This window comes from Panthera tigris, chromosome B4 (assembly GCF_018350195.1).
Source record: "Panthera tigris isolate Pti1 chromosome B4, P.tigris_Pti1_mat1.1, whole genome shotgun sequence".
Lineage (NCBI taxonomy): Eukaryota > Metazoa > Chordata > Mammalia > Carnivora > Felidae > Panthera > Panthera tigris.
In genome coordinates, this window is record NC_056666.1 from 82073452 (window position 1) to 82101287 (window position 27836).

General features: G+C 45.8%; 3 protein-coding genes across 5 annotated transcripts; 1 reads left to right on the top strand and 2 right to left on the bottom strand.

Moving 5' to 3' along the window:
• Window positions 1-108: 108 nt before the first annotated feature.
• Window positions 109-5261, top strand: IL23A (interleukin 23 subunit alpha). 3 transcript variants are annotated; one of them, XM_042992544.1, is made up of 5 exons: window positions 109-336; window positions 1776-1831; window positions 3941-4042; window positions 4548-4694; window positions 4799-5261. In XM_042992544.1, exons 1-5 carry the CDS (start codon window positions 264-266, stop codon window positions 4958-4960), a joined length of 540 nt encoding a protein of 179 aa, XP_042848478.1. In that variant the 5' UTR covers window positions 109-263; the 3' UTR covers window positions 4961-5261. The 3 variants fall into 3 exon arrangements, with proteins under 3 accessions (XP_042848478.1, XP_042848479.1, XP_007081565.1); XM_042992545.1 differs by having other exon boundaries at window positions 110-282; XM_007081503.3 differs by lacking the exons at window positions 109-336; window positions 1776-1831 and adding an exon at window positions 1848-3478.
• Window positions 5262-6105: 844 nt separating this feature from the next.
• On the bottom strand, window positions 6106-22871 carry STAT2 (signal transducer and activator of transcription 2). The gene is made up of 24 exons (XM_007081502.2): window positions 22700-22871; window positions 19823-20037; window positions 19277-19430; window positions 18838-18933; window positions 18550-18639; window positions 18383-18458; window positions 17858-17943; window positions 17548-17696; window positions 12677-12835; window positions 12477-12569; window positions 12204-12263; window positions 11796-11816; window positions 11493-11586; window positions 11297-11344; window positions 11130-11213; window positions 10874-10972; window positions 10635-10770; window positions 10460-10512; window positions 10238-10332; window positions 9526-9662; window positions 9166-9348; window positions 8872-8929; window positions 7717-8069; window positions 6106-7437 (listed from the first exon to the last, which is right to left on the bottom strand). Exons 2-24 carry the CDS (start codon window positions 19951-19953, stop codon window positions 7295-7297), a joined length of 2598 nt encoding a protein of 865 aa, XP_007081564.2. The 5' UTR covers window positions 19954-20037; window positions 22700-22871; the 3' UTR covers window positions 6106-7294.
• A 1413-nt stretch (window positions 22872-24284) lies between these two features.
• APOF (apolipoprotein F) lies at window positions 24285-27428 on the bottom strand. The gene is made up of 2 exons (XM_015537280.2): window positions 27374-27428; window positions 24285-25273 (listed from the first exon to the last, which is right to left on the bottom strand). Exon 2 carries the CDS (start codon window positions 25256-25258, stop codon window positions 24407-24409), a length of 852 nt encoding a protein of 283 aa, XP_015392766.1. The 5' UTR covers window positions 25259-25273; window positions 27374-27428; the 3' UTR covers window positions 24285-24406.
• Between the last annotated feature and the right edge of the window lie 408 nt (window positions 27429-27836).

Below are 27836 nucleotides of genomic sequence, written 5' to 3' on the forward strand. Positions count from 1 at the left end.
AAGTCGCTTGGAAACCGAACTTTAATGCTCCCTGTAACTTTAGAAGTTCAAGAATAAGGGATGCCCAAGGTAAAGCACTGGGAATCGATTGCTGGGTATTCCCAGCCTATTCCGGTCCACCCCCTCCACCTGCGGTGCTCTTGTGAGCTACTCCGCCACCTCTCACCCTGTTGCCCCCGAAACTCGCCGGCATTTCCTATCATTTCCAGGCATGGGAGAGAAAAAAGGAAGCGGGAGCCACGTTCCAAACACGGCCCAACTAGATGCCTCTTCTACGATTCTGTAGGCATCCATCTGAAACTCCCATCTGTGATTATCTACTCCCCAGATGCTCCGGTAATAGTCCCGTGGAGCGAGACCCCTCAGCTATCAAATTCCCCTAGTTCTCGAAGCTCGACGTTATCCCTCAGAAGGGGATGAGCACGGCAAATTGGGACATTTGCTTACCCCCAAACTCTTACAGATTTAGCGTCAACAGTTATTTTTAGCGATTCTTGGGGTCTAATTGTTTTGGAATGGGGCCAGGTTGCGAGATGTCACCAGGGCAATTTAGCTCAGTTTCTAACGGCCACACAGAGGGCCTTTTTGATGGAAGGAATTTCTCACGGAGGATACAGTGTTAAAGCATTTCTCTCTGTCTCAATAAAGCCTGCTGAATAACACTGTAATAAAAGGACTCCAGAATTTAGACTTGCAGGGGTCCTAGAGTCCACCAGAAGTCATAGACGGAGAGAAAAACACCGTAACTCAGTGGGTCTCTCAAATTGATCTGACTTCACAGGTCCCTAGATTTAAAATCCTGGGAAAAGATGGGTGCTGAGAGACTAGACAGTTTGTAAACTTTAAGAAATTTCCATATTGAGGTTGAGAAAGACTTCACAGACCTATGAGAATTACTGGGCCTGAGATACCTGGGCTAAATCAGCTACTTTATAAAGATAGTTTGTGTCCTGTCCAATATAATGGAATGATTGAGAAAGCAGGATCTGGGGTGCCTGGGTGGCTCAGTTGGTTAAGTGTCATCGGGCTTCCACTCAGGTCATGATCTCCCTGTTGGTAAGTTCAAGCCCCGTGTCTGGCTCTGTGCTGACAGCTCTGAGCCTGGGGTCTGCTTCAGCTTCTGTGTCTCCCTCTCTCTCTGCCCCTCTCCCCCCTCTAAAAAATAAACATTTAAAAAATAAAATAAAATAAAAGAGAGAAAGAGAGAAAGCAGGATCTGAAGCCAGATTTTCTGTCCTGGAATTCTGGCCATTCAGTTCTGTGATCTTGGGTAAATTACTTAGCTCTGTTTCCTCATCTGTAGTATAGGGATAATAACAACTCACAACCAACTCACTGGGTTGTTGTGAGAATTAAATGGGTTAATACATAAAAAGTGCTTAGACCAAGTACTTGGCATAAAGTGAGAGTTGGATATATGTTAGCCATCATTATTAACTATGTAAGGGAATTTCAACTGGATTTGGAGTCTGGGCATCCAACTGGAAAGGCCTGCTTAGGAGTGTCTTGTGAATGTGATTTGCATAACGGTTGAGGCCCTGTTGACGTCAAGGGGTCACTGCAGTTCCAGGTCAGATCTAGTCCTGGAAGTAGTTCCTGCCACAGAACAGTCCCACAATCACCCCACCAACCTTGCTTCCTACCCAACTCTCGAAGCACCAGGAAGTGAAACAAAGCAGCAGAGCCCCGTGCCTCCAACTCACCCTTGTCTCTCTCATCCCATCCCCCAACACTCCACTTCCTTCTTCTTTTACCTTTCATCTCCTATCCTTTAGGCCCCCAGAATGAGGCCAGAGATGGAAAAGCACAACAGACATTAAACACAAGTGAGGTGAGCTCCCCTCCTTCCTTCTTCCATTTGTGTACACGATATGTAAAGAGAGGCAAACCATTTCCCACTCAGACTGAGATAACCTATCCGATGCTGGAAACATTTTATCCAAAGGTAGATTTACCACAGAGTCATAATATTTGAATCAAAAGTTTCACTGGGAAGTTTTGAATAGTTCTAAGGGAAGGGAGGCCTCTATCAAGGGTAAGTTTCTCAGAGAAGAAGAGTCAACCTCTTGGGAAGGCTTTAAGGACCATCTGTGTGGTCAGCCATGTCCTCATTCTGACGTCCAAATTGTTCTGGGACCCTCCACTGGGGTTGGGGCAGTCCCAGATTTGGACCACCCCCCACTCCCACGCCCAACCTCACAGTCTCAGCTGTCTCACTGAATGTTGCATCAGGGAGAGTGATGAAATCAGTGTCAGCGGATTTTACCCATGGATGCAACAGGCTGAAGGACTGGTCAGGGTCATTGACACAGTGCACCTTCAACTCCCCAGAATTCCTGGGCTTCCTAGCTGTGGGGTAGGGACTGGGTGCTGGAATATCTAAATTTGACTTGTAGTCCTTGCTTAAACTTGTATCCCAAAAGAACCACCACCTGAACCCCACAGATCCTATGAAACATTGAGCCACTAAGGTTGAGGAATTAGATGATTCTTAGCAGCAAATCTCTCCCTCCAAGAACCCTTCTAGCCTCCACAGTGAGGCCTGAAGTGGGAGCAGTAATAGTTTATACGGCATCATATGGCTTCCTAGTTCACAAAGTGCCTTCGCATCCATTCTTTCCCAGTGAAAATAGTTGTTGCCAAGGGAGAAAAAAGAAGCCCCCTTGTTCTTAGATAGAGGGCCCCAAAGGGGAACCAAACTTCATTCCAAACTGAATGGAATCTTGCTATCCTATTGGGAAATAAAATGAATGGTTGCATTTTGGCTTTTCCTCAGGCAGGAAAAGGTAAGGAAGTTAGGTGGGGGGTGTGGAGGGAATTAAGCTTTGAGACGCCAAAAAGTGAGGGAAAGATTGAACAGGAAGAAACTTGAGACTAGATTCATTTAAATATTCATTCCTCCCACCCCCACCCCCTCCACAGCCATTTCGATTCATGGAGAGCATTACACATATGCCCCATCCCAGGCCTCCAGCCACAGCAACCACACGTCTCATTTCCCTTGGAACTGAGGCTGCATACCTGGGCTCTCCACAGAGGGGGATGATGCAGGGAGGGGAATCCCACCTGCTGTGAGTCACCTGCTAGTATAAAGGGCGGGCCTTACAATGCAAGGACCTTAAAAAGAGACTCAGACAAGGGGAGAAAAACAGCAGGAAGCAGCTCAGAAACTCAGTGAACAACAGAAGGAAGCAACAAAGAACGCAGAGCATCAGGCTCAGAGCAAAGGGAAGTGGGCAGAGATTCCACAGGGACTGGTGTGAGGCACAGAGCCAGCCAGATTTGAGAAGCAGGCGACAAGATGCTGGGGAGCAGCAGGGCTATGCTGCTGCTGCTGCTCCTGCTGCCACTGCTGCCCTGGACTGCTCAGACCCGGGCTGTGCCTGAAGGCAGTAGCCCTGCCTGGGCTCTGGGCCAGCAGCTCTCACAGAAGCTCTGCACGCTGGCCTGGAGTGCACATCCTCCAACGGGACATGTGGTAAGTAGCAGGCTCTGGCACCAAACGGGAGCCTGTCCAAGGTCTCCAAGGCTGCAGAGGAAGACTCTGGCTTTAGATAGAAGCTGGAGGGTTGAAGGTCCTCAAAGAGTGGACCTTAAAGAGGACAGGGAGGGGCGCCTGGGTGGCTCAGTCGGTTGAGCGTCCGACTTCAGCTCAGGTCACGATCTCACGGTTCGTGAGTTCGAGCCCCGCGTCGGGCTCTGCGCTGATGGCTCAGAGCCTGGAGCCTGCTTCCGATCCTGTGTCTCCCTCTCTCTCTGCCCCTCCCCCATTCATACTCTCTGTCTCAAAAATAAATAAACATTAAAAAAAATTAAAAAAAAAAAAAAAAAAGAGGACAGGGAGTGGGGTTCCTAGGAGAGTCATGGGCCTGGGGTACTGGTGGAGTTTGAAAGTGCTTCTCTTATCTCTTCACTCTTCCCACCCCTTCCTCCATTCCAGGACCTACCAAGAGAACAGGGAGATGATGAGACTACAGACGACGTCCCCCACATCCAGTGTGGGGATGGCTGTGATCCCCAAGGACTCAGAGACAACAGTCAGGTAGTAAGATGAGGCTGGACTACAAGGAAGAGGGACTGGGACATTGTTGGGTACCATGGTGAATTAGTAAAAGTTGTATCTGTCCTTGTCCATTCGGCTTGTTATAACAAATACCATAGACTGGGTGACTTATAAACATCAAAAATTTACTTCTCACTGTTCTGGAGTCTGGAAGTTGGATATCAGGGTGCCAGTATGGTCAGGTAAGGGCCCTCTTCCAGGTTGCAGACTTCTCATTGTTACCTTTATATGGCAGAAGGGCCTTGGGAGTTCATGGGTCTCTTTTAGAAGTTCCTGAAGGCTCCACCCTCATGACATCATCACCTTGTGAAGGCCCTACCTCCTGATACAATCACACTGGAGGGTTAGGATTCAACATATGGATTTTGTGAGGACACAAACATTCAGACCATGGCAGTGTCTAAGAATGGCAAAGAACCGGGTGGGTCTTTGGTAATGGAATAGGAAGGTATTGGTTAGCTCTCACTGCTTTCTTTTCCCCCAGTTCTGCTTACAAAGGATCCACCAGGGCCTGGTTTTTTATGAGAAGCTGCTGGGCTCAGACATTTTCACAGGGGAGCCCTCTCTACTCCCTGATAGCCCAGTGGGCCAGCTTCACGCCTCCCTCCTGGGCCTTAGGCAACTCTTACAGGTATGAACAAGGGGCCTGAAGAATGGGGGCTTGCAGGTATCAGAGACAGGAACTTGAGGGTAAAGGTTCTAGAGTCTCTCTGATTGTGTCCTATGTCCTTTCAGCCTGACGGTCAACACTGGGAGACTGAGCAAACTCCAAACCCCAGTCCTAACCAGCCATGGCAACGCCTCCTTCTCCGCTTCAAGATCCTCCGCAGCCTTCAGGCCTTTGTGGCTGTAGCTGCCAGGGTCTTTGCCCACGGAGCAGCAACCCTGAGCCCCTAAAGCCAAAAGCTTAAGCATGGCACCCAGATCTCCATGGCTCAGCAGTGCAAAAATGAATCAGCCCAGGAACCTGTGAGCCAACAAGTGAATTAGTCCATTAATTCTAATGGAACTTGCAAATGTTGAAAAATTACCAACACTGACTAATTTATGATACTGACCTGGGACAAAGTTGAGTATTTATTAACTAGAAAGGGAAAACTTGAGATTATTTATCCTCATGGCAGCAGTTTGGGGAGGATTATTTATTATATTTATACTGAATTATGTACTTTTTTCAATAAAGACTTATTTATGTGAATGATTTCTAGGCTTGGTTGGAAAAAAAGCAATATAGGGCTAAAGGACTACAATTTGCATCCTTGTACTCTGCAGGGCTCCAGTGGAGAGGGATATTTCCTCATGAGCCCCTAGTGTATAGATAGAGTAAGTAGGATCTTTTTGGTCTGGATCCCTGTATCGCTAAACAAGCTGAATGGGATTACAAAGGATTGAAATTAAGTTGGGCCCCTAAATGTGGCTCCTTTTACTGCCTGACCTTATTACTCCTTACTTTCTTGGCCAAGAATATATTTGGCCAAAGACAGGAGTCCCAATCACTGCAGGATCAAAAGTCAGAGCTGCTTTGACCAGGAAAGGCATTCCGGGAAGATGGCAGTAAATCCCCTAAATTAATGGGATTCTCCCTTTATGGACATCTGTGGACCCCATCAGAGGGTTTGACTACCCAAGGGGAGATAAACTACTTTTGAAACAAAGAGAAGGGGAAGGGGTTAATGTGATCACTTCTCTTCCTTTTCTCCATAGTCACAACATTAAAAAGGTATGGGTTTTGGAGTCAAACAGACCCAGGTTTATATATTGGCTTTGTCACCAATCAGCTAAGTGACAATGGGCTAGTTATAGAACTGCTCACCACACCCCCCAACTCATATATAGCTCACAGCTGCCCTGGAAGAATCTAAGGGACAGGAAAGGCTGTTCTAAACATGGAGGTAAGAAGTAAAACATGACAGGAGGGGCCTACTGGGGTGGGTGGAAGACAGGCCATGATTTGCTGATCTTGGTCCTACATGGCCTGCTGGTGTCTCCAAAGACATCAGTCTTTGTGAGCAGAAAAGAAAAGAAGCTCAGAGACAAAACACTTCCAAGTCAGCACAAAGTTTATTAGCCACTTCTGCTCAGAAGGGCCTCTTTCTAAACAGGACTATTCCTCTAAAGTATAAGCCAGAAAACAGCCACATGTACAGGGCCTCACTTTCATTATATCTCAAGTTATTCTGGAAACACATTTTAGAGCAATGGGGTTCCCTGGGAATAACTAGGTGTGAGGTTGTCTGGAGCCCCGTGATAAATATTCAAGGTTCTAAGTTCCAGGAACCCAGTTTTTGCCCAGGTCTACACCCAAGGAATAGAAACTCTTTCAGATCAACAATATATTGTACAAAAAGAAGGGATGGTTATCTTAATAGAGAAATATCTAAGATATTTCTAAATATCTAAATATCCAGGGCATCTCTTCCTCTGTAAAAATATCAGACTCTATGTAATACTATAAAAAGTGATTCCTAAATTCCCAGCAACTCTACCATCCCTGGCCTCCAAAAGTGATTTGTCTCCTAAGCAGTGAGGAAGTGGAGACTGGACAGAGTAAAATGATTGTGCAAAGCTTCACAGGCATATTAGATTGGCAGGATCATTTTAAGGGGAGGAATGGGTGGGGCCAGCTTGGGGGTGCAGGAGAGGAGACTGGTAAGAAAATGAGGTCTACCTCCTATTCCTTTCTTCACATGGTGGGCTAATGCAGAAAGGTCTCAGTCTCTGCAGGAAACAAAGGAATTTAGGACTTAAATCAGGAATGAAAAGAAGAAGGAAGGAAAAGGTTATTTTAGACATGAGGAAACCAGAAGAAAGAAATGGAATCCTATCACATGTCTCTGTTCCCTACTGATGGCCAATGCTAGTGGGCACCACCACATTAGTCTTACCAACTATTCAAATGTTGACATCCTTCCATACTGGAAAGCAGCCATTCCAAGTGTCTTGCCCTCCAAGTACCTCCTAAATGTCCTGCCCTACCCTCAGAACCCCTATACCTCCCAAAACAGCAGATGGCCTCAAAGATCCTAGTTAGAGCTATGGCCAACATCTATTCTGACTCATTAGTGCCCCTTCCTTACCCACAGTATGCTTTTACTTCCCACTCCAAAACCCAGGGTTAACTTAACCAGCTAAGAATGGGTACATGCTTGATTTTCCATCCTTGGAGAGCACAGCATGATGTGAGGGGTAGGAGGGACAAAAGATACAGGAAGAACAAAGGAAATGTAATTCCTAGTAGTCAGAAGGAATTAAGGGCCCATCCGTGTAGAAATGGCTGGGGTGGAAGACGTAAGCCTCATCCACAGTGTTCTGGCCAGCCAATAGCGGGTCACCATTCGGCATGATTTCTTCGATCTTCATACTGTTCCTGAAGACTAGGTAGTCCAGAGAAAGAAGTCAGGCCCTGCTCTTAGGTAAGGAGTTCCTGACTCAGCAGGGAATATGAGGGAGGATGGCTGCACAGACCTGGTAGGGCCTGAGAGGGCACTTAGGTGGGGTAAGGGAGAGGCAGGTACATTTCCTAATAAAAGGAATCACAAACGAGTGTCCCTCCGGTGAGGAGCTTAGAGCTTAGCCTTTTCTATACTGGGTAAGGGAGGGCAGTTGGTAAAGGGAATGTGTCCCCTCTTCCCCAACCCCATCTCATCACTTACTTTCCATTTCCTCGGTGTTCAAGTGTCTCAGATCATGGGGCAAATCCGGCTCTGGCTCTGTCACTGCCTGTGATACAGGGTCTGGAATAGGCTCCAGCTTCAGTTCTGGTCCCAAGTTTGGCTCTGACACTCTTTGTGATACCACATCTAGTGTGGGCTCTAGCATGGGCTCCAGAGTAGACTCCGGCATGGGCTCCAGGGTTGGACCCAGATCCAGCCCTGCCGCCAGCAGCGGCTCTAAATCCAGGCATGGCTCTAGCTGTGGCACTGGGGCCAATCCTGGCTCTAGCTCCAGTGACTCCACTTCTGGCTCCAGTTTCAGCTCCAGTGGCTGTTGCAGCTCATCTACCTGTCTGGATACCACAGTACAGACAAAAGGGTAGGGCTTGATTACTTAGGTGAAGTGGGGAATGGCAGAGCAAGCAGAGACTGTCTCTAGTCTAAGAAGGCAACAGAGCAGAGGGCTTAAGAGCACAGGCTTTGGAGTCAGGCTTGCCAGAGTTTGAATCCTATCATTTATTAGATGGGTAGATCTTCACCTCTCTGAGCTGCAGATTTATCATCTGTAAAATGGGAACAATACCATCTCTAACACTTGAGAGGAAGTTGGATCGTTAATAAGCAGGACTTTGGAATCTGACAGACCTAATCATTTATTAGCCATGTACCTTAGTCATGCCACTCTACCACACTAAACCTGTTTCTTGGCTGAAAAGAGTAATACCCCTGTCTACCTCACAGGACTATTATGAAGATTCAATAAATAAGAAACGTTTAAACACAAAACATTTAGCCTAGTACCTGGCATTTAATACACTTTCATTAAATGTGGCTGTCATTACCTGCTTGGATGGGTACTCATAAAAATTAAAATGAGAAAACTGTTCTTATAAAAAAAAATCTAGTACCATGCTTCAAGTAGAAGCCCATTAACATCAGTGATTATGACTATTATTATCAGGGAAGCCCTGTGGAAACAATCTAAGGATAGCAGCAGAAAAACAGAGAGGAAAGAGGCCAAGCAGAACAAGAAAAAATCTAGAGGCTGGAGAGTGTGGGTCAGTAGGAGGGGTCAGAGAGGCAAACTGAGCAGGTTTGGGTCACCCTATCAGCCGAAAAATGTTACGGAGGATGGGCCAAAAGTTCATATCTCACCTGTTAGAGACCACAATGAGCCTATGTTTCAGGTACTTCCTCCGTTCTTGGAGATTAACTGTGGAGGACAGACACAGGAAGCCAGGGAGGTCAGTGGATTGGACACATAGCCTAAGGACCCATATTGCAAACGGTCTTGAGAGTCATATCTCCCTACTAACTAACAGTGTCCCCGGGACAAACCCTTTGACTTCTCTGGATATCAGTCTTTCCATGTCTGGAAGAAAGGAGTAGAATTTGTAGATGCCAGAGAATCCCTACAATATTCCAGTGACATATGTCAGTGATTCTCACCTTTCTCCTGGTAGTAACACCCAAAAGCTTCATCCCGGGGTGTTCGGGGGTAGAGGAAGCGCAGTGGGTTCTCGGGTATGTTCTCCTCAGTGAGTAGCTGGTAGTCGCGAATGATTTTGGTTAGTGGGAGAGACTGTAGCACTTCCTTGGTGAAGGGCTGCACAGAGTAGATGAGCACCTTATCTGTAGAATGGATGTAGGAATGGGCAGGCCTGAAGGAAAAGGTTGGGCCTGGGAGTTCCCCACCCTGGCTGTCCAACCCCAAACCTGCTGAGAGATTCAGGACACAGCCAGAGAAACCAAGGGCTGATTGAGGGGAGAAGGGACAGGCTGTGGGACCATCAGGGCAAAGCAGCTGACCATCATCCTGGTGTTCCACCCAGGAGCAGGTAATGCCCCCTTCTGATGTTTCACTGAAGCGCAGCAGAAAGGTGCCTGAGATGGTCTTCTTCAGCAGCCGGCGTTCCTGGCTCCGGCTCACAAAGCCCATGATGTGTCTGAAACACAGAAAGCTGCTGTGAGGCCCTCCTGCCTCCTTGCTCTCCTCTCCTTGTAGAGGGAGAGAGCGCCAGGTTTTGGCCCTCGCTCTGCCATTACAAACTATTCCATCTTGGCCGAGTCACTTCACCTTACTGACAATATCCACCTTCTAGGGTTGTAAGAGGTATGAGGATTCAGTGAGGCCACGTAGATGAAAAGCACCTTGTAAAAGGCAAAGTGCTGTAAAGATGGGCAGGCAGTATAGTGGAAAGAGCATAAGCTTGTGGTCTGACAGGCCTGAGTTTGAATCCCAACTATACCCATTGGGTAAATTCTTTAACTTCTCTGAGACTCAGCATTGTTGTAAGGATTACATGTGAGAATTCATAAAGAGCACCCAGCAGGCTCTGAAGCACAACGGATGCTGGAAAAACACTGGCTAGGACTATTATTGCCAAGTGTGAGGGTGTGATCTTGCACCAGTTTTTGCTCTCTCTCCCTATTTGCCACATGAGGGCGCACAGAGTCCACTCTCAAGCCTAGAAAGGCAGAAAGGTGGGGGTGGGGAGAGGGAGGCGGACCAAGGCCTTACCCATCATTCCAGAGATCCTTCAGGTGGTCATGAACCAGCTCCAAGATTTTGTCTAACCATGTCCAGAATGGTAGCTTGCCAGGAGGGCTCTCTCGCTGAAGGAGGAATAGAAAGGCAGGAAGAGATGAAGAGTTGCCCCCCCAGCGAGGGGAAGGAATTAGGGGGGAAGGGCTAGTGTTTGCACTAGGGCCTAGATCTAGCAGCACAGAATGCAGCACGCACCTTAGTGAAGTCAGCCCAGGATAACCATGCACCCTCAGTCCTGGAGTTCTGCCCTGTGGGCAACAGACAGTTCAGATAATGGAAGGAGACAAGGCCAGGGTCCCTGGAACAGAAAGGACACAGGGCTGGGGAGACTAAGGCTGGGGAAAGGCTGAGGAAAAAAGGAGGTCTGTACCAAACAGCTTGTTCCTCAGCATGTTCAGCTGGTCCGAGTCAAGGCCTCGGCCAACATAGGAAGAGAACTGCCAACTGAGAGCAGGGCCCAGCAAGCTCCAGGAGGCCTTGGGGGGGCTGGAGAAGAACTGCTGATTCTGCAAGGGCAGGAGGAAGACAGAATGACTTAGAAGCAGAGCCCTCACACCAAGCTTCCACACCCCTCCTTGCCACCCGTTACTTCTTGGCCCCACCTCCTACCTGTGGGTTTGAGCTAAGCAGATTGAACCAAAGAACAGAGGCCCAGGCAATTGAGAGTTGGTTCATGTTAGAAATAATCACCACAGGGAGGGTGTCTGTCTGAAGAGAAGACAGGAGTTAGAGGAAGAATGTGATGTTTCTAGCTTTGGCAGGGGCAAGGAGAGGATTTCCCACCCTGAAAGGGTTCTATTTAACCCCTGCTTAATGCCTTCTGCCAAATTGGCTTCATCTCTCCTTGCCCTCCATCTTCACTCACTGTCAGCTCCTGCTTCAGACCCTGGTAGGCGTATTTGACTGTAATGCTGATAATGTGTAGTTCCTCTGTCACACCCAGCATTCCCTAGGATAGCCAAGGACATAAAGATCAGAGGGCCTTTTGGGAAGTTCCTCCTCCCGTCCCCCAATCCTCTGCCCAAGCCTCACCTTATTGCAGCTCTTTCCTGAACCACCTGAACGTTGCTCCGAGAGAGTCTGTGAATTGAGAGGAAGGAGAGAAAATGCCAGAGTGGGGACCCCAGGGTCCCTGGAACCCCTGTTCTGCCTCAAGACTTCCAAAGGCCGGGAACTTCCCTTAGCCTGTTCCATTGGACTAGAAACTCAAGCAACTAGCCCTTCTTACCAGGTAGCCGAAGTCCCAAATCAAGCCCTGACTCTGCCCCTTCTCGGGGGTCAAAGTTTTCTGGTTTGAGGTCATAATGTTGAACTTCCGGAAGCTATTCCAGGAGGAAAATATATGGAGGAGAGGAGGAGTTATTCTAAAAACTCAGCAGGAATACAACAAAAATTCCACTTCATTTCAGACCTCCCCCTCTCCTTTTGTCCATATCCCACCCAAATCAATCTCCTTCTTGTCTCTGCCCCCATGTGGTTGTGTAGGTCATGCAGTGCACAAATGTTTACAGCATCCTTGTCAGGCACCTACCCTTGTGATTGAGGAGGATTCCTAAAAAAGAAAAAAAAAAAAAAAGGTCACTAGGAAGCAAAACAGTGTAGAAGTTAGGAATTTAGACTTTAGGATCAGACAGACCTGGGTTCAAACCCCGATCTGTGCTCACTAACCATATGACCTTGCACAAGTGACAGAATCTCTCTGGCCTTATTTCTTCATTTAAATGGTGCATTGATAATACCTAACTCATGGGCTTCCTATGACAGATGAGTACTTGACAAGTTACATGTCACATGGTGCTCAACAAAAGCTAGGAGTTATTGTCTCTGAGGTAGGAATGGATTGGGTAAGAACACAGGCCCAAGACCCTATTGTGTGTGTCTCCTCTGGCCCACCAGCCCATGTCCTGGCCACCCCTTGGTCCCATGTACCCCAACTTACCTGTCAATGGAGACTTCTGCAGTCAGTAACTCGTTGCCTTCCTGGAGTCTTACCAGCAATCTAGAGGGAAGAGAGAAGGATGGGGGAAAGTAGTCAACCTCAACCTTCTGGATAGATCAGATATTTGAAAAAAATAAGGTAAGAGATTAGAAGAGATAGATAGATTGAAGAGAAAAGAGAGAAGATGGTAAGAGTGGGAGGATCTATAAAGCCAGAAAGGAAACAGTGCCAGGGCTGGAAAAAGGAAGCGGGAATGAGTTCTGAAATACCAACCTTGTTTGGACAGTGAACTTGCTCCCTGTCTTGAGGATAAGGGGTCGATGGGGAGTTTGGGGCATGCAGGGCTGGGTTTCTACCACAAAGGCTCTAGGGAGAGAGATCCAAAGAGAATATATAACTCAGTATCTGTTAAGAATGGCTCCTCTTGTTCCTTCCTTCTGCCCTCCCTAGAGGTCCCTCCCTGGCAGCTAGACCTGTGCAGCAGGCGCTGTAGCAACTCCGTGACCTGGGCCTTTCGCAAGTCCACCCCTCTGGTCAGAGGATCATCCTGATAGCTAACCAGGTGCCTCAATCCCTCCAGCTCCTTCAGCAGCTGCCACAGGTGAAACAACAGCTTTGCTCCAGCTGTGAACCTGGGTGATAGAATTCAAGAGAGAGGGAAAATTGCTGAGTTTCCTGGTCCCCCCCCCCCCCCACAGGCTCCAGAAGCTCCCCTTGAACTATGTGGAGAATCAGAAACTAATTGGGACAGGGGCACTTAGGTGGCTCAGTTGGTTAAGCGTCTGACTTTGGCTCAGGTCATGATCTTGTGGTTTGTGAGTTCAAGCCCCGCATGGGGCTTTGCACTGACAGTGTGAAGCCTGCTTGGGATTCTCTCTCTCCCTCTCTCTGCCCCTCCCCTGCTCATGCTCTCTTTCTCAAAATAAATAAACTTTAAATAAACAAACAAACAAACGAACAAACAAACAAACTGATTGGGACAAAAAAGGAATCCAAAAGCATATAAAAGATTATGCAACATGATTCATAATCCAAGAAATGAAAATCAAAATCACTTTCACATATAAATCTAGTGAAAGATTTACTTATATGATAAAGTTACTTTTCATATGTCGCTTGAAATGTACTATATATTCTAAGTGCTTAATGTATTTAATCCTTATAACAACCCTATGAGGTAGCTACTATTATTATCCCCATTTTATAGATAATTAAACTCAAGTACAGAAAGGTTAAGTGACTTACTCAAGGTCATAGAACTAATATGGAATGAGTTGTATGTGACAACTCAGGCAATCAACCTTCACAATCAGTACTACTTTTTTTTAAATAGGCTCCACACCCAAAGTGGGGCTCAAACTCACGACTCTGAGATCAAGAGTCACATGCTCACTTAGGCAGCCAGGTGTCCCCACAATCCATACTTTTAACTTCTATACTTTACTGTCTATATAACAAAAAATAATAATAGGGAATGTGGTGACAGGAAACCAATCATATATCATATTAACAAACAGACTGGTATAGCAATTTAGAATTTTTTTTTCCATATATGAAATTTATTGTCAAATTGGTTTCCATACAACACCCAGTGCTCACCCCAAAAGGTGTAGAATTTTTTTTTTAATGTGTATTTATTTTTGAGAGAGAGAGAGAGACACAGAGTGTGAGCGAGGGAGGGGCAGAGAGAAAGGGAGACACAGAATCTGAAGCAGGCTCCAGGCTCTGAGCTGTCAGCACAGAGCCCAATGCAGGGCTCCAACTCACAAACCATGAGATCATGACCTGAGCCGAAGTTGGACGCTTAACCAACTGAGCCTGGAACCCCTGGCGCCCCTGGAACTATTTTTTAAAAAGGCTTAAAAAATGTACACACAATTTGTAGTACTCTAAGATATTAGTATTAGTATTTCTAAGATATATCCTAAGGAAATAATCAGACAAATGTGTGAGGAAGTTCATAGCTTTGTTATCTGTAAAATATTTTCTATTGAAAAATTAGAAAAATTGCTATTGGGTATATAAATTATGGCATATTCACACCATATAATACCATATGACTATTAAAAATAATCATATAGCAGGGGCACCTGGCTGAGCTCCACATTGGGTGCAGTGCCTACTACTTAAAAACAACAACAACAAATAAATAAATAAATAAATAAATAAAATCATATAGGCTCAAAAAAATTTTTTAAAGATTATTCAAATCATCTCTATACCAACATGGGGCTCAAACAACCTGAGATAAAGCGTCACATGCTCTTCCAACTGAGCCAGTCAGGCACCCCTAGGCTCAAATTTTTAATATGGAAAAATACCCCAAAACATTAAATTTTATTTTCTTTTTATTTTTTTTTAAGAAGGCTTCATGCCTAGTGCCATAGAGCCCTATGTCATGTTCTTTGCTGTCAGTGAAGAGCCCACTTTAGATCCTCTGTTTTCCTCTCTGCCCCTCCCCTGCTCATGCTCTCTCTCTCTCAAATAAATAAACATTAAAAAAAAAGACCTGAGCAGAGATCAAGATTCAGATGCTTAGCCGACTGAGCCACCCAGGCGCCTCCCAAAATACTAAATTTTTAAAAAATCACAAGATAGTGCATATCTGATATGACCTGACTTCTGCTTAAAATAGATATATATTTGGGGCACCGGCCTGGCTCAGTCAATGGAGATGAAACTCTTAATCTCAGGGTTGTGAGTTCGAGCCTCATGATGGGTGTAGAGATTACTTAAAATCTTTAAAACAGAACTACATTATGTATATGCATAGAGAAAATCTATGAAAATATATTCAAAAGCCCTAACAATGCGTAACTCTGCATCATCAGATTATGCAGATGGGTAGCTGTTACTTTCTTTTCTAAGTTGTCTGAATTTTTTTCAATTGGCACACACATTTATAATCAGAAAAATCAATAAAGCTCTATTAAAGACAATGAAACAAAGGATCAACACAATAACAGTAACACTACCAAAAAGAAAAGATATATACTTCAACCCAAGAATACCACTTCTGGGAATTTATATTACAGATATAATTAGGGATATAAATAAAGATATAGCTATGAGGATACTTATTGTAGCACTGTTTAAAATAGCAAGAAATCAAAAACTTAAAAAAAAATTTTTGTTGAATATATGCAATGGAATATGACTCATCCATAAAAAAGAATGAAATCTTGTCATTTGCAACGATGTGGATGGAGCTAGAGAGTTTTGCTAACTGAAATAAGTCAAAGACAAATACCATATGATTTCACTCATATGTGGAATCTAAGAAATGAAACAGATGAATATAGGGTAAAAAAAAAAACCAACAAGAGATGCAAAGCAGAAAACAGACTCTTAAGTGAGGGTTGTGGCGGGTGGGGGGTGCTGAGGGGGTGGTCAGGGGGATGGGTTAAATGGGTGATGGGCATTAAGGAGGATGGACACTTGTGATGAGAGGAGCATTAGGTGTTATATGGAAGTGATGCATCACTAAATTTACACCTGAAACCAATACTACACTCTATGTTAACTAGCTGGAATTTAAACAAAAACTCGGGGAAAAAATTGAAAAGAAAAAAGAAATCACTAGATCATAGTTTGCCAACCTCTATACAAATGATGGATATGTTTGCAACTATAATTCAAATAGTGATTCTGTACACTAAGCCCCATATACCTGTTTCCAATTTACCTGAACATCATTGTGATTCATTCTTAATAGTTTACTTTTTAAAAATATTATTTAATTAATTTTTTTAAAGTAAACTGTATCCCCCAACTGGGGCTCGAATTCATGACCCCCAGATCAAGAATCACATGCTCTACCCACTGAACCAGCCAGGTACCCCTATTTTTAGTAAATTATAATGAATTTTCTTATTAGAAAATATTTAAGGGACATCTGGGTGGCTCAGTCGGTTAAGTGTCCCACTCTTGATCGCAGCTCAGGTCATGATCTCACTGTTCATGAGATTGAGCCCTGAGTCGGGCTCCGTGCTGACAGTGTGGAACCTGCTTGATTCTGTCCCCTCCCCCCGCCAAATAAACATTTTTTAAAAAGAAAATATTTAGGGGTGCCTGGGTGGCTCAGTTGGTTGAGCGTCCGACTTCAGCTCAGGTCATGATCTCATGGTTGGTGAGTTCGAGCCCTGCATCAGGAACTGTGCTGACAGCTCGGAGCATGGAGCCTGCTTCGGATTCTGTGTTTCCTTCTCTCTCTGCCCCTCCCCTGCTCATGCTCTGTCTCTTTCTCTCTCAAAAAAAATAAACATTAAAAAACTTTTTTTAATTAAGAAAAAACAGCTCTCAAAATAGTATGAAAAATATGATTCAAGTTTTGTGGGTTTGTTTTTTTATTTTAGAGAGATTTATTTATTTTATTATTTATTTATTTATTTATTTATTGTTAATTTTTAAATGTTTATTTATTTTTGAGAAGGAAAGAGACAGAGCGCAAGCAGGGGAGGGGCAGAGAGAGAGAGAGAGAGAGAGAGACAGAATCTGAAGCAGGCTCCAGGCTCTAAGCTGTCAGCACAGAGCCCAATGCAGGGCTCGAACCCACAAACTGTGAGATCATGACCTGAGCTGAAGTCGGATGCTTAACCGACTGAGCCACTCAGGCACCCCTATTTATTTTATTTTAGAGCACAAGCAGGGAAGAGGGACAGAGGGAGAGAGAGAGACAATCTTTAACATTTTTTTATAAGTTTATTTATTTTGAGAGACAGAGAGAGAGAGAGAGAGAGAGAGAGAAAGCACACATAGGCATGTGAGCTGGGGAGGGGCAGAGAGAAAGGGAGAGAATCTCAAGCAGGATCCACTATGTGATCACGGAGCCCAATGTGGAGGCTCAATATCACAAACCTTGAAATCACGACCTGAGCTGAAATCAAGAGTCGGATGCTCAACCAACTGAGCCACCTAGGCACCCCTCAATTTTTGTATAATAATATTACAGTAGTTATATCTGGATAGTAAAATAATAGGTAATTTTCTTTCCTTTTTTTCAGCATTAATAGTCATTGTGGCTAAATTAAAAAAAGGGTAGAAAATATATTTCTTGGGTGATTAAAAAGGAAGGAGAAACCAGCTTGTGGATTAATCCATTACTTCCACCAAAACAAAGACTGGGCTCTGGGCTCCCTGGGTGGTGAGAATGAAGAGAGGGTCACTGCAGTCAGACAAGGGAGCTGGGATCATTTGGAAAAGCAGAGAGTAAGAAGAGCAATAGCTCTTGCCTAGGTAGGCAATTCATCACATGAATGAGAAAATTCATTACAATTCACAATTTACAGTTTAAAAAGCACAGCGGTATGGCTGGGACAGGGGCTGGGTAGGAGACACCTCTCACCACTTCTCTAGTTGTTCCAATCCTCCATTCAGAGGGGCTCCAATGCAGGCTTTCTGCTGCTGGATTTTCCATTCCTCCAACCTGGGCAGCAGTAGCTCAACAAGGGTAGTTAATCGGCCTAGTAATGCTTTGATGGCATCCAGTACCTCCTAAGAAAGCCATAAAGTGAGTGGTGAGCACTTCTTACCATCACCCTCTACCATCCACCTGGGGATGAAGAGACAAAGAAGCCAAAGCTAAGACACCAGGCCTCCCATATGCCTCATTTGCCCCAGTGCCCTGCTACCCACTCCCTCTGTCTGCCTCCCACCTTTCTCCTTTTGTCCAGTTCATTAAGAGTTTCCTGCAGAAGCTGCTGCTGCCTGGTCTGATGGGGGTCCAAACAGGGTGTCTTCACTGAATGGCAGGAGCAGGAGGGAGACAGATGCTCAGACCTAGGGCTCCTTCCCCTCTCCATCCAGACTAGGACCTCAGTCAGAGTCAGGTGGGGAGGGGGGGAATTTTGAAGGGAGAAAAAGGGGAACCAAGCAAAGCACAGGCACCTCTGAGCCCTCAGGCAAATTCTGAATGGTCACACTTGAACCAAAAGCCCACTCAACCTGCTAAGGCAGTTTTCCATGCATCTCCCCCAACATTCACTAGCTGTCCCTCAGCCACACCTTCAGCCCAACCTCTATAACATATCCTAGCACTTTTAGCTTTGCATGGCAGCAGGACTGTCGCCAGTGACGTGTAGTAGCCAGGTGAGATTATTATTACTGGGGCTTTTCTCTTCTCCTCTCTTGGCCCCCAAGCAGGCACCTGTCTTTCGCCCACCCCTCAGTGTGCTGCCTACCTTGGGCCTGGATCTTATATCGGAAGCAGAAGACATCCTGCTGGTCTTTCAGCTGGCAGATGCATTTCACCAGCTTCTGTAGAGGGGATAAGACCCAGATGAGGCTGCTTCCGTGGGAGGAGTCAGGCCGAGCCCTACCCACCCTGACTCTTGCTGCATCTACTAACCTCCATCATAACTGTTAATTCCAGGATCCTGGATTCAATCTCATGCTGCTGGCTCTCTGCAGGTGCTTCGAGGGCTGGCTCTTCCTGTTCCTGAAATAAGAGACTCTGAGCACATTTCAATTCTGACATTTCATCTCTTAAATCCAGGCCTTCAATTATACCACAGGGAGGAAGGGGGGGGGCGGCGGGAGGGGGGAGCGGATCTTGTTCTGAGACAAATTTCCTGAGTCCTTTCCATGGTCACTCTCTACTCTGGGAGCTTTCAAAATCACTACAAATCGTTCTTACCGATTGAGCCCTCTGAGCCTGGATCAGAATTCTTTTTTCTTCCAGAAGGAGATTAAAGATCATCTCAGACAACTGGGTAGGGCCCTGGGGAAAGGCCTGCAGTAGGAAGAGAAAGAATTGAACTCAACTGTCTTCAATGATCTACCCCTCCAGACCTTCCCCACCAGTGACCCCAGTACTTCCCCCTCCTCAGGGTCCCTAGTCTTTCCCCTTTTCACCACTAGTCCCCCAAAACCTAGCCTCTTCCTAACAGGGTCTTCTAGACTCTGCCCTTTTTTCTGCCAGTGATCCCCCAAGTCCACATCTTGTCCTCTCTTTCCCCAGATCTGCCCCCATCCCTTTACATCTTTAGGTCCTGTTCTGTACCCTAAATCATACTTCTCTACACTCAGTTCCCTTTCAATTTGGCTTTTTGGCTCTTCCTGGTTCCTCCAAGCACCTGAATGTCCCGATAGAATTTTCTCAAGTTGTGCCGTAGTAACAAGCACTCCGTGTTCTGGCTGCAGCGGCCACACTCGTAATTCAGTTGGTCCAAGAAGTGGAAGAACAGCATGTTAGCCTTGGAATCATCACTGCCAAATGCAGCATCCTTCCTGGGGACAGAGAATGACAAGGATTGGAATCTTGGGGGCTGCCTGGTTACAGTCGGTTAAACGTCCAATTCTTAATTTTGGCTCAGGTCATGATTGCAGGATTCATGAGATAAAGCCCAGCAACAGGCTCTGCACTTACAGCATGGAGCCTGCTTGGGATTCTCTCTTTCCCTCCTCCTCTGCCTCTCCCCTGCTCACTTCCCTTGCACTCTCTTTCTCTCAAAATAAATAAATAAACTAAAAAAAAAAAAAAAAGCCTCTCTGCAGGGTTGCTACTATCTTTTGAAGCCTTCGAACCCCTTCCTGCCCTTGGTGTCTACAAGATCCTGGGGACTCAGAAGAAGGAAACCACTTTCCTCATCCACCTGTACCCAACTTCCTGAAGTCCTTACCAGTTTTGGTCTTCAATCCAGACAGCTAAGCATTGTCGAATGTCCATTGGCAGGAGGCTATTTGAGTAGAGCTGGTGCAGCTGATCCTGAAAAGGGTTGTCGAGATTCTGGAGCATCTCCCATTGCGCCATTTGGGATCTGAGTCTGAAGGATGCAGGTTCCCAACTGGAAATTTTGCTGAACTAAATCATCCACAGTCTCATGATTGCTTATTACTACAAATTTAAAATTATACAGGTAAGAAAAAATAAAAATTAAAGCTACATTGACCATACTTCCAATCTTGGTCCCTTCCCTTTCTCTCCATAGGTAACCAATATTATCAGTTCGGTGAATATTCTTCCAGAAAGTACCATTCAAGGGCTCCAATATGTAGGCCTTTTTAATAATTTTCTAAAAAAAAATTTTTTTTTAACGTTTATTTATTTTTGAGACAGAGAGAGACAGAGCATGAACGGTGGAGGGTCAGAGAGAGGGAGACACAGAATCCGAAACAGGCTCCAGGCTCCGAGCCGTCAGCACAGAGCCTGATGCGGGGCTTGAACTCACGGACCGTGAGATCATGACCTGAGCCGAAGTCGGCCGCTCAACCGACTGAGCCACCCAGGCACCCCTGTTTTAATAATTTTCAAACACACACCAAAGCAGAGTGAATAGTACAGGAATCATCAGCTTCACCAACATTAATGATATTTCTACCACCTTTATTTATTTCATCTATCATCCCCAATGAATTTATTTTAGATTTATTTGTTTGTGTTTGTGTTCACTTATGCTGGAGCATTTAGCCATCAATTTGAGTCAGAAGTATTTATTTTAGGGGTGCCTGGGTGGCTCAGTCAGCTAAGCATCTGAATCTTGGTTCTGGCTCAGGTCATGATCTCACAGTTCATGGGTTTGAGCCTACTCAGTGAGAAGCCTGGTTGGGATTCTCTCTCTCCCTCTCTCTGCCTCTCTCCCACTCTCACTTGCGCGCTCTCTCTCTCAAAATAAATAAACTTAATTTTTTTTTTTTAATCTTTAAGAAGTATTTATTTCAGCATAATCCCTGCTGGCTCCAAAGCTTTATCAGAGGTTGACACCTCTTAAGAGACAGGTATACCCTATAATCTGCTCTTCATGTAGGAAGGAAGAACTCCATTCCAAATGTTTAAATACTGTGAAAGGGGTCACTCAATCCCTAAGACTGTGATACTTTTATGACTCTTATTAACCTCCAATTTTTCGTGTAGATTATCAACTCTGTGAGAGACCCAGAAATTTTTTTTTTTTATTTCCTACCAGGGTGGGCTGGACATAGAAAGCAAAGGTTTTTGTTTGTTTGCTTTTTCACCGAGAAATTTCCCTCAAAACTGGTTTTTGTCTGTCACCAAGTAGGCTGAAGTAAGACTCTTTCTTCCTATCTTTTCCTGCCCACTGCCATCTGTCTGCTTAGGAACCAAAACTTATTCTTGCTGCAGCCTGAGCCTAACAGAAAAGAGTGTTTACATACATCTGTGTTCTAAAAAAGGTCACATGATTTTATTACAAATGAAAGAAAAATGTTTGGGGTGGGAGAAATTCTCTCCCGCCCCAGTATGAATAATCATGAGATGCTTTTCCACCTCTTTGAAGTAAAACATGGAGAGGAAATGATTGACCAGGGGCTCCTATTTTTTGTTTTAATCCTTTTACTAGTGCTTGCCTTTTTAAACTGCATACCTGTACTGCTTTAAAAAAACAAATGGAGGGGCACCTGGGTGGCTCAGTCAGTTAAGTGTCCAGTTCTTGATCTCAGCTCAGGTCTTGATCTCAGGGCTGTGAGTTGAAGCCCTGCACTAGGCTGGCCATGCAGCCTACTGAACTTAACAAAAGGAAAAAAAAAAAAAAAAAAAAAAATGGAGAGACCCCAGTTCTCAAGGAACTAATCTCAGCTGGTACTAAAAGAGCAAGGTGTCAAGTAAACCCTGAGGTTTAAATATTAAACAACAATGACAAAACCCATAGTCTTCCCAAATAAATCACAAATACAAAGGTTAAAATCTGTAACACTTAACGTTTTTTTCCAATTATCCCTCATTGTCTTAGGTACATATTTTGTGCTCAATCAGCTTTTCAGAAAAGAATTGCATTTTGTATGTAACCTTAGGCAAATCGTTCCGTTTTTCCGTCCCCTTTTTTGTTTTTGTTCTGTTTTTAATGTTTATTCATATTGAGAGAAAGAGAGCACAAGGAGGGGAGGGGACAGAAAGAGAGGGAGAGAGAATCCCAAGTAGGCTCTGGTCTTGCCAGCCTGGGGTTCGATTCCACAAACCCTGAGATCATGATCTGAGTCTAAATCAAGAGAATCAAGGTGGGTCGCTAAACCGAATGGGTCACCCTGGCGCCCCTGTCCCTTATACTTAGCAAAGAAAGATGTTAAATCATATCTACCTTTGGACATGTTTTTTGTTTTTTTTACAGTGAGCATCAAAACTAACACAGACCGGAAGGTAAAATCGTTGGCTAAGGCACTGAACAAATGCAACACGGGTATCGGAGGCTGCAGGGGAGTCTGGGGAGGTGGGTGTTAAGAGTTGGGAAGCTGTGGGGCGCCTGGGGGGCTCAGTTGCTTGAGCGTCCGACTTCGACTCAGGTCATGATCTCCCAGTTTGAGATCATGCGGAGTTCCAGCCCCGCGTCGGGCTCTGTGCTGACAGCTCACAGCCTGGAGCCTGCCTCGGATTCTGTGTCTCCCCCTCTCTCTGCCCTTCCCCTGCTTGTGCTCTGTGTCTCTCAAAAATAAATAAATGTTTAAAAAAAAAAAAAAAAAAAGAGTTGGGAAGCTGGACTGGACAGGATGGGGAGATTCAGCATGCAGCACAGGACAGCTATTTCAACCCCGGAATGAAGACTTACCACTCCAGGACGTACCGCCGGGGCCTGCCGCCCTTCCCAGAGAGGAACTCGCGCCTGCACTCCGACCCCCGCGCGCCCACTCTGGGCCTGTACCTGGCGAGGGTCTCAGCCCCTGCTCTCTCCAGCGGTTCAGGGCAAGGCTTCCGGTCCCAAGGAGTTCAGGCACCAGCAATCGCGCCCCGCCCTCATTCTTCGGCCCGCCCCTCGGATCCGCCCCCTTGTAGCAGGCTGGCGCCAGTGGCCAGCTGAACACAGCCTGGCAACCCCGACGCTAACTGCCATTCAGCCCAACTTTTCCAAGTTCATTGGCGGTGCCACAACTCCTCCCCCCAGTGGGGCGGGACAAGCGGCCCCGAAATCACACTTCCAGCTCCAGGGATTGATGGGATAGCTCAAGTACGCCCTGCCTCGCGGAGGGAGGAGTCCAATTAACGGAATAGCCCAGGACTGAAACAGCTGATTTCCGAGAACTTGCGCCAAGCCGGCGAAACCGAGACTAGCCCTGGGCACTGCAGGCTCTGTTCCATAAGAGGCGGGACCGGAATTTCGACACTTTGGGCTAGGAAGGGAGGAGCTGTAGTAATAAATAATATTTATTACTGGTACCTTGCTAAGCACTTGAGGTTCATTGTATCATTTTCAATTTCCACAAAAGCCATCCAGGTGAAAATGATTATCATCACTTTAGACATTTTAAAAACTGAACTTTGAGAAAAGTTAAGTTACTGGTCAGGGATCATTGAGGCTCTTACAAGTAGAGGCTGGATTGAAATCCAAATTCTCTGACTCCAAACCCCAAACTTTAAAATTCTTGCATTTTGGGGAGCTTGGGTGGCTCAGTCCGTCAAGCGACTTAGGTTCAGGCCATGATCTCTCAGGTCATGAGTTAGAGTCCTGCCTCAGGCTCTGTGCTGACAGTTCAGATTCTGGACCCTGATTTAGATTGTGTCTCCCCCTCTCTCTGCCCCTCCCCTGCTTGTGCTCGCCCTCTCTCTCTCAAAAATAAACAAACATTAAAAAAATTAAAGAAATTATTTTTAATGTTTATTTATTGTTTTTGAGAGATAGACAAAGCACAAGCACGGCAGGAGCAGAGAAAGAGGGAGACACAGAATCTGAAGCAGGTTCCAGGCTCCGAGCTGTCAGCACAGAGCCTGAAGGGCTTGAACTCACAAACTGTGAGATCATGACCTGGGCCAAAGCCAGACACTCAATTGACTGAGCCACACAGGTGCCCCAAACATTAAAAAATTTTTTGATAAAAAATAAAATACCTGTACTTGGGGGAGCCTGGGTGGCTCAGTAGGCAACGGACTCTTGGTTTCGGCTCAGGTCATGATCTCACGGTTCATGAGTTTGAGCCCTGCATCCCTCTCTGCTGTCAGGGCAGAGAGCTGCTTCGGATCCTGTCTCCTTCTCTCTCTGCCCCTCCCCTGGACGTGCACATGCTTGCACGCTCTCTCTGTCTCTCTCTAAAAATAAATAGACATTAAAAAAGAAAAAACTCTGCATTTTACAGAACTGCCTTCCTCATTGATAACAAACCAGAGATTTGGATTTTGAAGAAACACACATTACAGCTTGTTAAAATATTAGATTTGTTCATTCTGTTAGGACCACCTTTTACATCCCAAGACCGCCATCTCAAGATGGCATAAGTCATAGCTATTAAATAAGCCCTGAATTAATAATGGTGCGACACTAAGGTCAAAGGGCCTTGGAAGTTGTTTCTTCCAGGTCACTCACATTTAAAGCCCTCCCCCAGGTCTCCTCGCTGATCTCTGGCAGAGGGGTGTTTGCCTCATTCACATAGTAATACTGGATCAACTGTTGAATCCCAGTCTTCACTGCAGGTTTAAGTGCAGCGCTGATTAGTAGTCCTGTGGGTCCCCCAGATAACCCAACCATAGTCATCAGAAAGTCATAACCCATATCTATGACCCCATCTTGGCCTCGTTCCTTGGCCTTGTCTGAGCAGTTCTGAGCAGCATAATACAGAGCTGTGCCCAGGTTGTAGTAGGTTCCCACTCCTGGCAACAGCTGGACTATATCGTGCACACCCTGCTCCTGCTCCTGTTCACAGTCATTGATGGGTAGGGATCGTTGGGCTCTTTGTGGGCCCGGCTGCTCCCTGGTCAACAGCTGTAGAGCAGAGGCCAGGGCATCCACTGAAACTGCCCTCCCTGTGCTTCTGCTTTTCTGGAGCCCTTGAAGATGCCGGATGAGGATCTGTGTAGCTTTCACACCCCCCTGATGATACAACTGAAGTTGCAGGGCCCAGGTATCAGCCTGGCAGCCAGCTTTCTCCAGGGTGATCAGCAGTGGCAAGCCTACCAAGAACTTGAGTAGAGGGGCCATGTGGGTGAAGCCAGGCAGGGACTTTGGGAGCAAGGTCTGGCAGAACAAAGGGTCTGAGGAGGGTGGCCAGGACCTCAAGGATGAGGGAAGGTGCATCAGAATATTTGTCTGGTTTCCATATGAAATGGCATCCACAGGGTGCAGCAGGAGGTAGCAAAAAAGCAGCTCAACTTGTATCGTGATGAATCTGAGGCCACACATGTCTGAAACAGTACACTGGAGAGGCGACAAACCAGAAAATTACAAACCAGTTCCCTAAGGGTTGTGGTCTGAAAGGAGCCCAGGACTCGGGACACACCTCCAGCCATCATCTCCAAGCTTCCGTTATTTTTAGGTAAAGGCCCCAGAAATAGGAAATGCAGCCCAATTGTTCCCATCTGGCCTTCCCCATCTTCAAGTCACCAAAGACTTCCTCTGCTTTATTACCATCCGTTTATAGGGGACCCCAAATTACCATACAGTCCAGGCGAGAAGTGAGTTTGTCTTGGTAGGTTTGGTTGCTCCTCAATCCAGTTCTGCCCACTTCTCTGCCCCATGAAGAAAGGAAAGATTTGCTTTCCCCCATAACCAGTAAGAGATGTAATCTCTCCAAATAGTTGTCCTTTGTATTGGCTGCTCAAACCCTGTCCCCTTGTCACACTCTCGACCTCAATACCCAAGACCCCATTTTTTTTTGTCTCTCTTTTCAGTTAAGAATTAAATTAGTGAGCTACCGCATCTATCTAGCTGGGGATTTAGTACAGGGTGGATGAATGAGAAAAAGGTTAAAATACTTCTCATGCTTAGTACATATTACATGCACAGTATACGATGACTGAAGAAAAAGAAAAGGAAAGCAAAATGGAATAACAACTAGAGGTTGGGACATTCTAAGTGGAGAGGGGCAAGGCTAACACCAGTCACATGTGTTTTAGCACTGGCATGAAATAAAGAGCATACATCTGTCCTGAGCGATCTGCTACATTTCTAACTACTTACCATGCCCCATCTTTGAACATAGTCCTGAGAAAAGACACGTGTTTCTTAGTTGGCATTGAATATCTGAAGTAAACCTAGACAAATTCCTGAATCAATTTCTCCATAAAGCACTTCCAAATAACTGTGGAACATTTGATAAATTATATTGTCATCATCCATAGACATTGAGAGGTCCTTTCTTACCTTAGGGGTTGCTTCAGCTTTTTGCCCAATCCTTCCCCATGTTCCCAAGACTTATTCTTGCAGTTCTAGGGGATATTGACAGCAAATTCTTTGAACTGTGTCAGCAACATGGGAGATGGCTGGTAGACCTACCTCACCAGTGGGTGTACTTGCCACCATCAATACATCCCTCAGGGTAAATAGCTGAGTGTTGGATTTATCCAAGTTTCCCTCCAGATCCCCCAGATCCCTCAGGATAAACTTTGTATTGCCAATGCCTTCCTCTGTCTGCTTTTTTACTCTCATGGATGAGGGTTTCAGTTGATGTCCTTTCCTCCCATCCTAACAAGCTGAAACTGCAGAATGTGAGCCTTAGTTGGGCAGCCAACCTCCTCCAGGGACACCCCCACAGCTAAGTAGGATAGGTACTCAGGCAGAGTGGCTATGGAGCAGGTAGCATGCAAGAGATCCTGGAAGGTCTTGATATACGGGAGAGGGATCTGGATGGAGAGTGTTTTCAGAGAATGCCCAGTTTTTGTCAAAGACGGCTGGAAGTTCAGGGCCCCTTTCTGGACATTTCTCGGAAAGACAGCCAACGAGGACAGCAAAACACAGCAAAGGGGTGCCTGGCTGGCTCAGTTGGTAGAGCATGTGACTCTTGATCTCAGGGCTATGTTTGAGCCCCATGTTGGGTAGATTACTTAAAAATAAAATCTTAAGGGTGCCTGGGTGGCTCAATCGGTTGAGCGTCCAACTTCAACTCAGGTCATGATCTCCTGGTTTGTGGGTTCGAGTCCCACGTCAGGCTCTGTGCTGACAGCTTGCTCAGAGCCCAGAGCCTGCTTCAGATTCTATGTCTCCTTCTCTCTCTGCCTCTCCCCCCACTCACTCTTTCTGTCTCTCAAGAATAAATGTATAAAAATTTAAAAATAAATTAAAAAATTAAATCTTAAAAAAAAAAAAAAGACACAGCAAAGGAGCAGCACAGCCTGGATCATGGTGGGTCAGCAGGAACAGCCCTGCTGGAAAGAAGTGCTCAGTTTGGGAAGTAGGGAAGGCTTGGGACAAAGAGACACCAAGACCGGTCAGAGCTTGTAAGTGGCCCTGCCCTTGGAAACTTTAATTACCCTGGACATAACTTTGCCCCCACCCTCACAAACTGTGGGCAGTCCTCACCTGCTCCAGAAACAAGCCAGAGGAATAAGATGGTCTGAACACGTCCTTTCCTCGGTGCTTCTCTAATCTGAATGACAGCTTTCTAGAACTCACCTTCTCTTCATCCCAGCCAAAAAAAAGTTGGCCCTTCTGAAAACAGTGAAGGACATATGTTCACAAATATTTATCCACCTCCTCCTGGCTCAGGCATTTCCTCCTCACCTTTGCCCCATGCTGACAAAAAGGCCATCGCCCTTTGTGGCTACTGCTTTTCCTGCCCTGTATCCCTGTCACCCTAAGATTTCTCTAGGCCTAAACCTAGATCAGGAAAAATTCCTGTCTCTTCTGGGGAAGCAGGGAGGCAAAAGGCAGGGACATCAATGATTTCTGGGCAGGGGACCCCAAAATAGTTCTTACTCAATGGGCTTACCAGGTAGAAAAATGAGAAAATAGAACCTATTGGCAAGCCAGACCAAATCAGAGC